Here is a 15,807-nt window from a genome sequence, read left to right on the forward strand (position 1 = left end):
GTGTGCGACAATAGCTCTCAAGGAGAACTATTTCGAACACAAGGGCAAACTATACCTGCAAACCACGGGAACCTCGATGGGCAGTACATTTGCTCCAAGCGTAGCGGGGTTGTATGTGTATGATTTCGAATCCAGACACATTCTACCATCTAACAACCCTTTCTCCTCCTCCATAGGCTTATGGAGGAGGTATATTGATGACATCCTCCTAATCTGGAAGGATAATGAAACAGCTTTGGAGCAGTTTTTGATTTGGATCAATACCTTGGATACCTATCTCAAGTTCACACACAGCTACAGCAGAAAAGAAGTCATCTTTCTTGATGTGGAAATCATGGTCAGTGGCATGTCCTTGACCACAAAAACACATTACAAACCGACAGCAAAAAATAACCTTTTGGAATTCACCAGTTTCCATCCCAGACCTTTGAAGGAAAATCTCCCCTATGGTCAATATCTCAGGATACGCAGGAACTGCAGCAGCATAATGGTTTATAAGAACCAAGCATCAGACCTAACCCAGGAACTGAAATCAAGAGGATACCCATCGAGAATACTTTAGATGGGTAACAATCGGGCTAGAAACCAACCCCGTGAGGCCCTCTTAGAGGACACTATCAAGGAACCATCAGAAATACCTCTAACTTGTGTCACCACTTACAGTACCCTCTCCAACCAGATGAAGAAATCTATAAACAAACACTGGAGCATAATCAGGAGCAACAGAAAAGATTGGCAAAAACCACTTTTCTCTTTCAAAAAAACAACCAGCCTGAAAGACACTCTGGTACACACCCGACCCAGGGCCGAAAAACTGAACCATGCAAACCCTGGATCTATCACCAATGCATGGGGCCTTCCACCCATAGTAGGGCACTACCCATGCTCTAACTGCAGCGTATGTCATCTGACGACGCATACAAAAGAACTGTCCTTAGAACCGGGCAAAACATGGTTTCAAAATAAACATACCAACTGTAACTCAATGAATGTCGTTTACCTCATCACTTGCACGTGCGGGCTGAGATATGTTGGGATGACGACCCGAAAGGCCAAACAACGCATCTGCGAGCATCGCAGCAACATCAGATGCCGAAAAGTGACCACCAAACTTAGCGAGCACTTCATCCAACACAACCACACACCAAATGATTTGAGTTGGACCATCATAGAGCAGATTGAAACAACTGCCAACACTGCCAGCTTACTTTTTGAAAAAGAGCAACGGTGGGTGTATAGATTGGGCACACACTTAAATGGATTAAACGACCAGATCCCGTGGTCCTCAGTACTGAAACATTGAAACTTCTGGCATGCACAGTTGGTGCACCTGCTACCTATAAGAACCATCGGTTAATACCCTTTAAATAGGGAGCCAGTACCAGTTTCCACTGGTCTTGCAGGTGTTTTGTAGTCTTCACTAACAGGCGCAGTATATGTCTTCAACCGCACTATGCCGCTCTCCTATTTTTCCTCGTTTATTCTAATTTCCCCTCCTTTTATTATATGGAACTAAATCATTTGAAAACATTCTCTTAAATCATTTGAGAAAATGTTCTAATTTTCAGAAACATTCACGGTGTTTGAGCTACATTTAACCCGACTTAATCACTGTTGCCTTCTTTCCTTAGTAAGGTTTACACGTTGCCAGAACAATCACTTTTGTCAGCGCGGGGATACTTGCTTCCCAAGCTTTTTTCCAGCTTTTTTCCAACTTTCCGCCTGGTTACAGCTCACCGAGCTTGCTCTCCAAGCCTCGGTTGGATACTGGTTAGGGATTGGACCTGCCTTCCAAGCCTCGGTGTGAGCACAGCCTCCGATTGGCTTCGGCTAACCCCGCCCCCCCCCCCCCGGCCCCGCCCGACACACCATTTCAGCGTCTCTGGCGCCGAGACCCACATCCACGGGGTCCGGAGCAGGAACAGCTAGGTGCCACGAGGGTGCTAGGCGTTGCGGGCGTAAGGATTCTGTACATCAGTAATTTTGAGCTAAGTACATGTCCTGTTTGTCTGCATTGTGAGACCACGTAAATTTACGAGGTATTCCTTTCCTTTATTTTACTTACAGGGTGTGCCATTTTCGCCTCCACCCCCCTCCCGAGACCCATGGGGCGTGGATCTTTTATCACACAAGTGAGATCTTTATCATCAACACTTGTGCTCCCTCCCTCCCCTGTAGGAGGTAGCACTTTTGACCACGACTGTATGGTCGATTGATCTCTATTGACGAGTGCTTTAATGTAAGCCGCTCTGTCCCACGGCCTGTGAATCCTTTCTGCCATAGTGCATGCCCACATGCCTGTAATCCCCTCTGGGCACTCCCACAGCGCTTCCTGGCACTAAAATAGATGTATGGCACCAGGTCTCCTCCTAGACCAATCCACAGCGTCCTATACGCAGAGACTGTGCCGACAAGCTCATACCTGTAAACATTGATCGTTTGTTTTGTCCTACATGTATGTTTGTCTTTTTCCTTTTCAGACTACATAGGTTCCTCTGAGTGGAGGTAAATCCCACAACTTGTGGTTTGTGTTCTGTTTTGCACTTTTTTACACATACAACAGTTTTTAACTTTCACGTCCTTTGGTTAGGGTGGGCCTTAGCGCGCCCATACCGCCAAGGTACACGCTACATGGTCCTGACGAATGCCCACGTAATTCTTACACTTAGGAAGGGCTGAAACATGTTGACCCCACTTTAAGTGGAAACTCCCATCATAATCTGCGGTAGTTTTTCCACACATATCCTTTTTTAACCATGTCTAAACTGACCAACAAATAAATCATTGTGATTGGTACAGTTTCTAGACATTTTTAACATCACTTTTCACACTATTGTCACAAAACCAGCTCCGCAGTAATCTGGCGTTGCAGCACACCAGGGAGGCATTCGGCTTCTCCTGGTGGGCCCGATGATGAAGCATGTCACCAACCAGGTTGGTGAGTGAGGGCTTCCAAAAAAAACCCCAAGATTTCCAATGTGTTAATGAAAGGGGTTCTTGCACACTTTTCTCACAGTCCTTTCACAGTTTTTGCCGCTGGGTCTCCATTTAGATACCAGTGCAGTTGACACTCTTCTTTTGTTTGATATACATATCCTGGGGGAATAAGAGTGTCTTACACCCTCTCTCTCTCTGATTGTTTCATAGTATTTAGCAGCGCACAGCTGTGAGAGCTAAGACCAAGGTCAACACTGAATAACCCTCCTCTGGTGTTGATCTCTCATTTTCTCTGGCAAAAATGGCCAATGTTGGGCTCACATTCACTGATGCGGAAGTGGATGAATTACTATCAGATCCCAATATCTTTGCAGATCCTGTAATATCCCAAGCCATTTTCCACACCTCAGAATGGGAAAAACTCACGGAACAAAAAAGAGAGCGGATAAGGACCATTCTACATGGTACAATACTGAAGCAATACCTGACTACAAACACGGTACCCAGAGGTTTACTGGTTACCAACGCCCCTAGAATATTTCTGAATGATGCAACATTCCGAAAGGAATGGGCCATGATAGCATGGCACTGCACTTGAGACTGGCTGGTCTTAATCATTAAGACAGCCTTGAGACTATCGGAGGCCTTAATGATAGAAATCCAACAGACAGAATCACACTTTAAGGCCACAATACCAGGCTACAAGAGAAAACTAGATGAGATCAACAAAGACCTTGCAGAGTACAAGGAATCTTTATTGCAGTCCAAAGTTACCAAATTCCAGAAACATTTAAAGAAATTTGAATACAAGAAAGTATATCCATACTCAGAGCCAGACTACACTGCCCCACGTAAAGAGCTCAATACTTCTGTAGATTCGGATAGCAACTCCTCCAATAGTAGCACATCCAGCAATCAAAGCAACAAACAAAGAGGTCGCAGAGGAGGCAGAGGTAGATCCAACTACCACAACCAGCAACAAAATTGGCCTACCTTTGGGACCCCGGGTAATGGCCAGCCTCCGCTATTATTCCAACAACCTCCGCCCTTCCACATGATGGGTTGGAACCCTTATATGCAACCCCAATTCCCCCAAAATCAACACCAGATGCCTTTTTTAGAGAGAGGCGGCAGGGGCAGGGGCAGAAGAAGAAACAACCGACAAGGCAATTAGCATTTCACATGGGAAACAGAGGACCCAGTAGGGAACCACACCAGGAGCAAAACCCCGACACCAGGCACAAGTGCCCAGGGAGTCTGATAACGAATCTTTCGGACAAAACTCTAACCACCATATAATCTAAGGTTCTAGAGCGAGGTCCAGGGTTCGCTCCCACTGCCAGACCAGACAAATTCAAGCTCCACTGCGAGCTAGCGGAAGTTTTTAGGAAGCTAAAACTAAAGGCTTTCTTTGAGTCCAAACAAGACTCCAGTTACGATGTGCCCACTTCCGACACCAACCTGAGGTTAAAGTCAACATTCAACCCACCACCACATACATTCGCAGCAGAAATTGTAGCTTTTGAACAGGCCGTGTTCAATGATATGGAATCTCTATCCACGCCTACACCTTTTAAGAACTTCTATGCTGTGGAATACCAGGCACTCACAAACCTCAAAAAGGATAGAGGAATTACGATAAAACCTGCAGATAAGGGAGGGGGCATTGTCATCCAAAATACCCCAGACTATGAGAAAGTCTGTATGGATCTACTCAACAATGAGACCAATTATACCCTTCTGAGGGAAGACCAGACCCCGTAAGTGAGAACTCGGATCCACAACATAGTGAAGGAAGCAGAAGAAAACGAGTACATCTCTAAAAATGAGGCATCCTTCCTGATGGCAGGAGGCACTACTATTCCGTACTTTTACACTTTACCCAAAACCCACAAAAACAAAACCCCACCACCAGGGAGACCCATAGTGTCGGGCATTGGGTCCCTCCTGGAACCACTGTCAACTTTCTGTGACCATTACCTAAACCTCTGATACAAAAAAGTACCACATATCTCAAGGACACGAAGAATCTACTACAACAACTTGAAAATATCACCTTTGAGGCAGATTCAGTCATTCTAGTAACGCTCGATATCGAGAGCCTATATACGAGTATTCCCCAAGACGAGACCCTGAAAGTTCTGTCTACAGCATTAGACTCCACCGTCTGGGATTACCAAACGCCTAAGTCCTTCATACTCCAGTGTGCGACAATAGCTCTCAAGGAGAACTATTTCGAACACAAGGGCAAACTATACCTGCAAACCACGGGAACCTCGATGGGCAGTACATTTGCTCCAAGCGTAGCGGGGTTGTATGTGTATGATTTCGAATCCAGACACATTCTACCATCTAACAACCCTTTCTCCTCCTCCATAGGCTTATGGAGGAGGTATATTGATGACATCCTCCTAATCTGGAAGGATAATGAAACAGCTTTGGAGCAGTTTTTGATTTGGATCAATACCTTGGATACCTATCTCAAGTTCACACACAGCTACAGCAGAAAAGAAGTCATCTTTCTTGATGTGGAAATCATGGTCAGTGGCACGTCCTTGACCACAAAAACACATTACAAACCGACAGCAAAAAATAACCTTTTGGAATTCACCAGTTTCCATCCCAGACCTTTGAAGGAAAATCTCCCCTATGGTCAATATCTCAGGATACGCAGGAACTGCAGCAGCATAATGGATTATAAGAACCAAGCATCAGACCTAACCCAGAAACTGAAATCAAGAGGATACCCATCGAGAATACTTGAGATGGGTAACAATCGGGCTAGAAACCAACCCCGTGAGGCCCTCTTAGAGGACACTATCAAGGAACCATCAGAAATACCTCTAACTTGTGTCACCACTTACAGTACCCTCTCCAACCAGATGAAGAAATCTATAAACAAACACTGGAGCATAATCAGGAGCAACAGAAAAGATTGGCAAAAACCACTTTTCTCTTTCAAAAAAACAACCAGCCTGAAAGACACTCTGGTACACACCCGACCCAGGGCCGAAAAACTGAACCATGCAAACCCTGGATCTATCACCAATGCATGGGGCCTTCCACCCATAGTAGGGCACTACCCATGCTCTAACTGCAGCGTATGTCATCTGACGACGCATACAAAAGAACTGTCCTTAGAACCGGGCAAAACATGGTTTCAAAATAAACATACCAACTGTAACTCAATGAATGTCGTTTACCTCATCACTTGCACGTGCGGGCTGAGATATGTTGGGATGACGACCCGAAAGGCCAAACAACGCATCTGCGAGCATCGCAGCAACATCAGATGCCGAAAAATGACCACCAAACTTAGCGAGCACTTCATCCAACACAACCACACACCAAATGATTTGAGTTGGACCATCATAGAGCAGATTGAAACAACTGCCAACACTGTCAGCTTACTTTTTGAAAAAGAGCAACGGTGGGTGTATAGATTGGGCACACACTTAAATGGATTAAACGACCAGATCCCGTGGTCCTCAGTACTGAAACATTGAAACTTCTGGCATGCACAGTTGGTGCACCTGCTACCTATAAGAACCATCGGTTAATACCCTTTAAATAGGGAGCCTGTACCAGTTTCCACTGGTCTTGCAGGTGTTTTGTAGTCTTCACTAACAGGCGCAGTATATGTCTTCAACCGCACTATGCCGCTCTCCTATTTTTCCTCGTTTATTCTAATTTCCCCTCCTTTTATTATATGGAACTAAATCATTTGAAAACATTCTCTTAAATCATTTGAGAAAATGTTCTAATTTTCAGACACATTCACGGTGTTTGAGCTTCATTTAACCCGACTTAATCACTGTTGCCTTCTTTCCTTAGTAAGGTTTACACGTTGCCAGAACAATCACTTTTGTCAGCGCGGGGATACTTGCTTCCCAAGCTTTTTTCCAACTTTCCGCCTGGTTACAGCTCACCGAGCTTGCTCTCCAAGCCTCGGTTGGATACTGGTTAGGGATTGGACCTGCCTTCCAAGACTCGGTGTGAGGACAGCCTCCGATTGGCTTCGGCTAACCCCGCCCTCCCCGGCCCCGCCCGACACACCATTTCAGCGTCTCTGGCGCCGAGACCCACATCCACGGGGTCCGGAGCAGGAACAGCTAGGTGCCACGAGGGTGCTAGGCGTTGCGGGCGTAAGGATTCTGCACATCAGTAATTTTGAGCTAAGTACATGTCCTGTTTGTCTGCATTGTGAGACCACGTAAATTTACGAGGTATTCCTTTCCTTTATTTTACTTACAGGGTGTGCCATTTTCACCTCCACCCCCCTCCCGAGACCCATGGGGCGTGGATCTTTTATCACACAAGTGAGATCTTTATCATCAACACTGCCTGTAATGCCCCTCTGGGCACTCCTACAGCGCTTCCTGGCACTAAAATAGATGTATGGCACCAGGTCTCCTCCTAGACCAATCCACAGCGTCCTATACGCAGAGACTGTGCTGACAAGCTCATAGCTGTAAACATTGATTGTTTGTTTTGTCCTACATGTATGTTTGTCTTTTTCCTTTTCAGACTACACAGGTTCCTCTGAGTGGAGGTAAATCCCACAACTTGTGGTTTGTGTTCTGTTTTGCACTTTTTTACACATACAACAGTTTTTAACTTTCACGTCCTTTGGTTAGGGTGGGCCTTAGCGCGCCCATACCGCCAAGGTACACGCTACATGGTCCTGACGAATGCCCATGTAATTCTTACACTTAGGAAGGGCTGAAAGATGTTGACCCCACTTTAAGTGGAAACTCCCATCATAATCTGCGGTAGTTTTTCCACACATATCCTTTTTTAACCATGTCTAAACTGACCAACAAATAAATCATTGTGATTGGTACAGTTTCTAGACATTTTTAACATCACTTTTCACACTATTGTCACAAAACCAGCTCCGCAGTAATCTGGCGTTGCAGCACACCAGGGAGGCATTCGGCTTCTCCTGGTGGGCCCAATGATGAAGCATGTCACCAACCAGGTTGGTGAGTGAGGGCTTCCAAAAAAAAAAACCAAGATTTCCAATGTGTTAATGAAAGGGGTTCTTTCACACTTTTCTCACAGTCCTTTCACAGTTTTTGCCGCTGGGTCTCCATTTAGATACCAGTGCAGTTGACACTCTTCTTTTGTTTGATATACATATCCTGGGGGAATAAGAGTGTCTTACACCCTCTCTCTCTCTGATTGTTTCATAGCGACAGAAGATCCACCTGAAGAGGCAGTCTGATCGGAGGATCAATGGCCATGCTCAAGAGCTCAAGGTTTGAGACTCTTCGTGCCCAGTCCGGAGCCACAAGGATGACTTGGGCCTGGTTGCACTTGATCTTCTTCAGCACACTTGGAAGAAGTGGTACAGGAGGAAAGGCGTACTGGAGGCCGCAACTCCACTCGCAACTAGCGTCACCGAGCGAGAGCCGTCTTGGAAACTCCAACGCGCAGAACTGCTGACATTGCGCATTCTCTTTGGTGGTGAATAGATCTAACCAAGGCTCTCCCCACTACTTAAAGATACCTTGCATCACCTCCGAGTGAAGACACCATTCATGATCCATCATGCACCCGGAGCTGAGTTTGTCCGCCCTGGCATATAGGGAACCTGCCAGGTGTTGAACCTACCAGAGATATTCCCTGATGTTCCAGCCATGTTCAAAAGCAACTGTTTGCTGAAGTACCACATGGTGGTAGTGTTCTCCATGATCACCTGCACTACTCTTCCTTTGACAGAAAGAAGGAATGCCTTCAGTACAAGACAAATTACCCAGAGCTCCAGAAGGTTGATGTGGAGCCCGTACTCCGCCAGAGACCAGAGACCTCTGATCTCCGCCTCTCCCATTTGGCCTCCCCATCCCAGGAGTGAGGCATCCGTCACTACTGGGAACTCTGGTTAGGGAAGGGAGATGGATCTGTCGTTGACCCAATCCTGGTTCGTGAGCCACCACTGCAACTGACTTGCAGTCCCCTCCGAGATCTGTTCGACATTGGAAAGATTTCACTGGTGCTGCGGCCACTGGGACTTCAGGTCCCACTGCAGAGCCTGCATATGCCATCTGGCATGATCCACCAGCAGGATGCAGAAGGCCATGAGGCCCAGGAGCCTCAGAGTCATTCTCACCGAAATCGGGGATAGAGGCTGAAACATCGGTATCATAGCATGAATATCCCGGACTTGCTGCTCGGGAGGATAGAACCAAAACTGTGCTGTGTCCAAAACTGCTCAGATGAAAAGGAGCTTCTGGGAGGGAATGAAGTGCAACTTTGGCACGTTGACTGTGAACCCCAGCGAAAGCAGGAGGTCCACCGTAGACTGGAGGTGGGAGATGACAGGCAATGTTGAATGATAGCAATATGTGCATGTAATTGCACCTGCAGAGCTGCGTGCCTGGGATTTATGAAAGTTTTTTAAACTGTTTCGAGATAAGCTCTATAAATTGTAAATCTGCATTGTTTATTGGGACTCAAATTTGCTGCCAGATACATGATAATACAACACTTTGCCCTACAAATGCCGACAAAAGTGAGCGCCAAGCAATAAAGCCTATGGGGGTCGCTTCATTCAGGAGCTCAGAGTCTGCCAAATACCCTCCGATCTGAGAAAGAAGTTCTTTCTCGTGCAAGACTCAAAATTATGTGTGAGTTCCTTTAGGGACCATTGCGATAACCCAAGGAACCTCTTAAAACTCGTTGAATGCGCATTAACAGTCACCAATTGTTAGTCAATCATGATGTGTGGACTAATGCAGAGAAAGCAGACGTCCAAAGCAAACCAAAAACACAATTAATAACAGTGTCTCATCTGAATAGTTCAACTGGAGAAGCTAAGGACACGGTATGCCTGTAGAGAGGTCTGCCCTCCTGGGCAAGGGCCAGTTTAGGAAGAAGAAACAAGCAAAACAGAAAGCAGCTCCACATCCGGGCTGGGGAGGAGACCTGGGAGGGCAAGGGATGCCCCCGCATGCATTGTACGTGGAACTTTCGCGTGTTCTGCGGCTCGTGCCCAATGGCGGCGTGTGCAGACATCAAAAGACTCCGTACTTCAATGAGTGGTGCGGGGCTCATGCGGCCAGGGAGGGGGCCGCCAAAGCGCCGAAGGCAAAAATAAAAGCAGAAGCCCGGCGAGAGCGCACCCCGCCTTCGTGAATGCCACATAGTGCGGCCAAAGCAGGATTTCAGGCGGGGCTCCTATGAGCAAGACGGAGTCCCACGTGGTGCTGCAGTAACTGATGAAGACACGAGACCAGCCCAAAGTCCCCACAAGACCTAGTAAGTGAGGCATGCTGTACGTTTAGCGCGCGAGGCAAGTCAGCAACAATAGATCTCGCTGGCGACAGTGCTTTTGCGCTGCGTTCGCCAGGCGAGACCTAAAAAAAGAAATATGCCTTTGTGAATGATGTTATTCAAAGATCACTTTTCATTTGTGTTTAAGTGAATTTTATAAGCATGACCCTGTTTTTCCTTATAAATTTTGAAGTAAATCCATACAAATTGACAATTTAGACTGTTTTTAAGGCTGCACAATGTCAAAATGTCTCTCACATATGTTTTCTGGCCTTTCCAAAGAAAGGGGATGAGGAACTTTAAAAGTACTGCTTCAGGATCCCTGCACGCTGCTGGGACTATTCAGTGTAGTGTGGTTTAAGGGCCTCTTTTTGCGTGCATGTTAAGTTAGCATGACTTAGAAGTTTAAACGCCATTTTCCTTTTTGCTGCTTTTTGCACACGACACTGCTTAGCTGTTTTTGCTGAGTTAGCTTTCACGAAGGTCTATACATGAGAAAAGGGTTGTTTTTCAACATCTCTAGACATACATTGTGTCCCCAGTCTGCACAGTGAGTGCTGAGCTGCCAAGGTTATCATAACGTGCAAGCCTGTTTATTGGCGTGTCCGTGTAACACATTCTAGACACAACAATTTGGCAGCTGCAAGCCTAGGAGGATTCTGGCGCCTTTATCATAGCACACTTGCCAGAATTGAACACACTTGGAAGATTCCAGGCATGCAGAGAGACTAACCAATCCTGATGTAATTTACACTTACTGAGCGGACAGGTAAATGGGGTCCCCCTAAGAAAACTCAGGAGACCTTTTATAGTTTTATAATACATAGTTCCTAGATAGGGAGGGTGCTTTAAATAGGCACTTTTATCACCTGTTTGCACTATCTATCACTACCATTGTAATATGATTCTTCCTTTTGTATTTTATGGAATTGTAACCATACTGTCCGTATTAGTATTATCTATATGTATGCAGATGTTGATTAAAATACTGCGCTTGAGATCACGTCGTTAAAATAAACATTTTAACCTTACCGTGTCTCTATTTAACTCCTGTTGTGGACTGGTATGAACGTACAACCAAAGAGTGTTCTCACTTACCACCATTCCTGAGATGATTCTAAGTCGCATGTTCTAGGTTGTCTAATCATTGATTTCTTTGCTATAGGACGAAGAGCTAATGTGACACTGATTGCTAGTCTGGTAGGGGATTTTGGGTACTAAGGTGAGTTTTGGCACACCCTAATTCACTGAGGTCCTAAGTCTCTGTGCACAGTTCTGTGTTTGCGCAGAATCCCTGTTACATCAGTGCTCATGATTTCAACAGACATTGCCTGCGAGAGAACTTAATCAAATATTATTTTGGATATGTTTTATTTTAAGTCCTAACTCGATTATTCTATATGGTGGGGGGGTGCAATATCAGTGCTTGGGCAAGTGTGCTGCTAGACTTAGTTCAGCTCTGAGCTAGAGTACTTTACTACTATTTTGGGTTTCTTTTTGGCTGTAATAGCTATAGAAATGCAGTTTGTGAATAGTTCTGGGCTTACTCTTCAATTGGTGGGTTAAAGTCCCTTCTTAACCCACCCCTGGCTCTCCCTAAAACCCCTCCTTATTCCTCACTTAACTCCTCCTCTTTATTCATATTACAAAACATACTACAAAATGCAGTTTGTGAACCGACCCCTATATCTTTATTAAAAAGCAGGATGCAATATTTACACAGGTTTGACAGAAATCATGAAAAGCTACGATTACCTTGCTCTCCAGAGGGATGCTGGCACGAAGCAATGTCAGTTTCGGAATCTGTTGTGGTACTTGAGTGTCTTTTCTTGATACACAGCGAGGTGATACTAGCAATGCAGCATTATTTGGCCTGATAATAGGGAGAAAAAGAGGCACTGGGTTGACCTCCAGGTGCAGCAAAGGAAATCCAGCTTGGTTTCGGGAAGCACCTTGACTTGAAACTTGTGAATCTAGTGCTGGTGCTATACCACGTGCCAAATTCTGGAGCGGACTCACATGGTTAGAAGTTAACATGTATGGATTTATATTGAAATGTCTAGGATGTTCTGTATTCACACTCTCTGGCGATCTTTTAAGCTGTTCTGTCTGCTCAGAAGGTTTGACATGTTGATTTATATTTGATTGCACCACTCCAGAACTGTACTCTGAGCTTTCGGATTCTTTTCTTGTCTTTATAGTCTTAACTGTACCCCAGGCCTCTCTTGGTTTCCAGGCCTCTCTTGGTTTTTGTGGCGGTCCAGCGAAAGACCGAAAAGTATCCATTTTTTCAGGCTTAAAATTGTGCTCAGGTGAAAGATGAAGCAATGGAAAACCATTTACTACATTCAAATTACGGGGAATAGCAACTAATGGTGGAGTGAGGCTCTGGCCATCTATTGGAGGATCTAATTGAGGAATGTCTTTGCCATTAACTGTGTCAAACAAGCTACAAGTTGCTAGACGCGTTCTGCTGCAGCTCTCTTCTGGTTCCAAGTCCGTACAATCCTAGTTAAAAACAAAAAAATAAATAGCGTAAACATACTCAAGAATGTTCGATATCTGAGCCAAATCCTAAAAAAAAAAACTATTTAAACTGATCACCTGTGCCAACAACTTTGTAGGCTAAAAGTGGTAACACCATCACAATCTAGGCTGAACTGCAAATTAATTTTTAACAAAGGGTAAATCTATTACATTTCATATTATAGGAAAGTATATATGAATAGAGGGTGCAAAAGTGTTGCGATCTAATAACTGGCTAAACTTTGGATTTCTGGAAAGGTAGATATTGCACTGAGAAAACAAACTTGCTCCAAGTGGAGTGCATGACAACAGAGAAGTGGGGGTTGTTAGTAAGGAACAGTGCTAAATTGAAGTGATGTTTTAGAGTCCTAGGGTAGCTTAGTCTAACAATGAGCTATGCTTTAATGGGTGAGTGGGGCATGAGCAGACAGCAGGTGATGTGATTCATGCATATGTAGGAGTAAGCAGTGGGCCTATTATGGAGTCGGTGACGTCAGCAGAGTCGCACGCGGTGTCGTGCCTCTGTGACGTCGTCCACGTCGGCGCGAAGCTACAAAAGAATTTCCAAATGGAGCAGCATAGGTGAAGTAAGGCATACATCAAGAAGTATCACACTAAGAGGCTGATGTAGTCAATGCTAAAAAAGATGAGAAAGAGGAAGAGACCATTTGTTTTACCATCATAAGATTTGTGGGGGTAAGTTGGCAAATTTGGACAGTCTTGTGACAAGGAGATATCCAAATACTAGAGGTCATACTGACACTACAAACTAAGCAGCATAAGGAGGATCAATGGAAGGAGTTGGCATTTATATTTCATTGAGGCAGGTGAACTGTGAGAGTGAGAATGTGATTTTAGAAGTCAATAGGCAGAATTTAAGTTTTTACGGATTAGGTTTTAGACAATGGCTTGACATTCATCCCTGAATGATAAAAAAGTGGGCCACAAGGTCTGCAGGTCATTGGGCAGTAATTTTGTTTACTAGAACTTGGTACAGTCAAGGAGCAGTAGATAAGTGGTGATGAACAAGTTACTTACCTTCGGTAACGCTTTTTCTGGTGGATAGAGTATCAGCCTGTGGATTCCTCACCTTGTGAATATCCCCTTGCGTCAGCAACATTCGGAAATTCTTTTTGTAGCTTCGCGCCGACGTGGACGATGTCACAGAGGCACGGCATTGCACGCGACTCCGCTGGCGTCACCGACACCATAATAGGCCCACTCTGGCGTGATGACATCAGTTCCGCCCTTTTTTCCGTGCCTTCGAGGCACACGGACGGACTGACATCAGTAGATATATACACAGTATACACAGTACACAAACGTCAAGATAACACACACAGTGTGAAACCAAGCAGAAAAGCAATTGAAATAAAACTTTTCCTTCAACAATAAAAACATATAAACATCACAGTTACTCAGGTATAGAAGAGTGGACAACGTCAGTGAGGAATCCACAGGCAGATACTGTATCCACCAGAAAAAGCGCTACCGAAGGTAAGTAACTTGTTCTTCTGATGGATACATCTGTTAGTGGATTCCTCACCTTGTGAATAGATTCCCACAGCAGTCCCCACTCCTGGAGGAGGGTGTCCACTCCTCTATACCAGAAAATCCAGGAGGACAGAACGCGCAAAGTGGCATTCCCTCCTCACTTCGGTATCCAGGCAGTAATGCTTCGCGAAAGTGTGGAGGGAGGCCCAAGTTGCCAATTTACAAATGTCCTCAACAGGTACACCCCTAGACAAAGCAGATGTTGAAGACTTTGCTCTAGTAGAGTTGGCTCTTATACCCTCTGGAGGTACCTTACCAGCCAGGGCGTAGCAGATCTTGATGCATAGTATTATCCATCTCGAAAGTGTGCGCTTGTGCACAGCTCTTCCTTTTCTGCAGCCAGCAAATCCACAAACAGCTGGTCATCAACTCGATAGTTCTTTGTCCTATCAAGATAAAAGCTCACCTCCCTCTTAGGGTCCAGACGGTGAAGCCGCTCCTCCTTCTTGGAAGGGTGAGGGGGAGGATAGAAGGTGGGGAGGATAGAAGGTAGGAAGGGTAATAGACTGTCCTAGATGCAAGGGAGTTACCACCTTAGGCAGAAAAGCAGCCCTGGTCCTAAGAACCATTCGTTCAGCATGAATGGTCAAGAATGGGGGCTTTGAACTAAGAGCTTGAAGCTCACTTACGCTCCTTGCCGAGGTAATTGCAACTAGGAAAACCGTCTTAAAAGACAACAACCTCAAGGGACAATTATGTAGAGGTTCGAAAGGGGAACCCATTAGAAAAGTGAGCACCAGATTCAAGTCCCATTGAGGCACAATAAAAGGAGTAGGAAGAAATTTATTTGTAAGGCCCTTCAGAAATCTTAAAACAATAGGAGATCTAAATAAGGACGGCTGATCCGGCAGGCAGTGAATAGCCGAGAAAGCCGAAAGATAACCTTTCACTGTAGCCACAGCAAAACCTTGCTGCGCTAAAGAAAGAGCAAATAGGAGTATATCTGACAAACAAGCCCTCAAAGGGTCAATGGACTTCTCCCCACACCAAGTCACAAATTTAGACCATCTGTAAGAATAGATTGACTTAGTGGAGTCACGCCTGGCCGATAGAATGACATCCACCACATCATGTAGGAGAGAAAAGGAATTCAGGTTGCCCCGTTCAATCTCCAGGCATGAAGGTGTAAGGTCTGGAGGTGGGGGTGTAGAACCTGCCCCCCCATCTGAGAGAGGAGATCTGCCCTGAAATGGAGACGGAGCGGCGGGCACGAGGAGAGGTGGAGAAGATCTGTGTACCACACCCTTCTTGGCCAATCCGGGGCGACCAATATAACTTAGGCCCGGTCTTGGCGAATCTTCCTCAGAACCCGAGGAAACAAGGGTATGGGAGGAAACGCATAAAGGAGCTGCGAGTCCCAACTCAACTGAAACGTGTCCCCCTAGGCTCCCTGCGTCGGAAACTGGAGGCTGCAGAATGACAGGCAGTGAGCATTCTCCAGAGTGGCAAACAGGTCCACCTGAGGAGTCCCCCACGTCCGAAAGACGTGACGAACTACCTCTGGATGAAGCCTCC

At 45.5% G+C, this 15,807-nt stretch overlaps 1 protein-coding gene across 4 annotated transcripts in view; it reads right to left on the reverse strand.

The window, feature by feature from the left end:
* Positions 1 to 15,807, reverse strand: part of CPLANE1 (ciliogenesis and planar polarity effector complex subunit 1) — a 2,766,109-nt gene that overhangs the window by 1,062,758 nt on the left and 1,687,544 nt on the right. For all 4 annotated transcript variants that reach the window (XM_078674971.1, XM_078674972.1, XM_078674970.1 and 1 more), the window contains exon 34: positions 11,968 to 12,720. In XM_078674971.1, coding sequence (XP_078531097.1) covers positions 11,968 to 12,720 — 753 coding nt within the window. The remainder of the gene's footprint in view (positions 1 to 11,967; positions 12,721 to 15,807) is intronic.

This window comes from Lissotriton helveticus, chromosome 2_1 (assembly GCF_964261635.1).
Source record: "Lissotriton helveticus chromosome 2_1, aLisHel1.1, whole genome shotgun sequence".
In the NCBI taxonomy this organism is placed as follows: domain Eukaryota; kingdom Metazoa; phylum Chordata; class Amphibia; order Caudata; family Salamandridae; genus Lissotriton; species Lissotriton helveticus.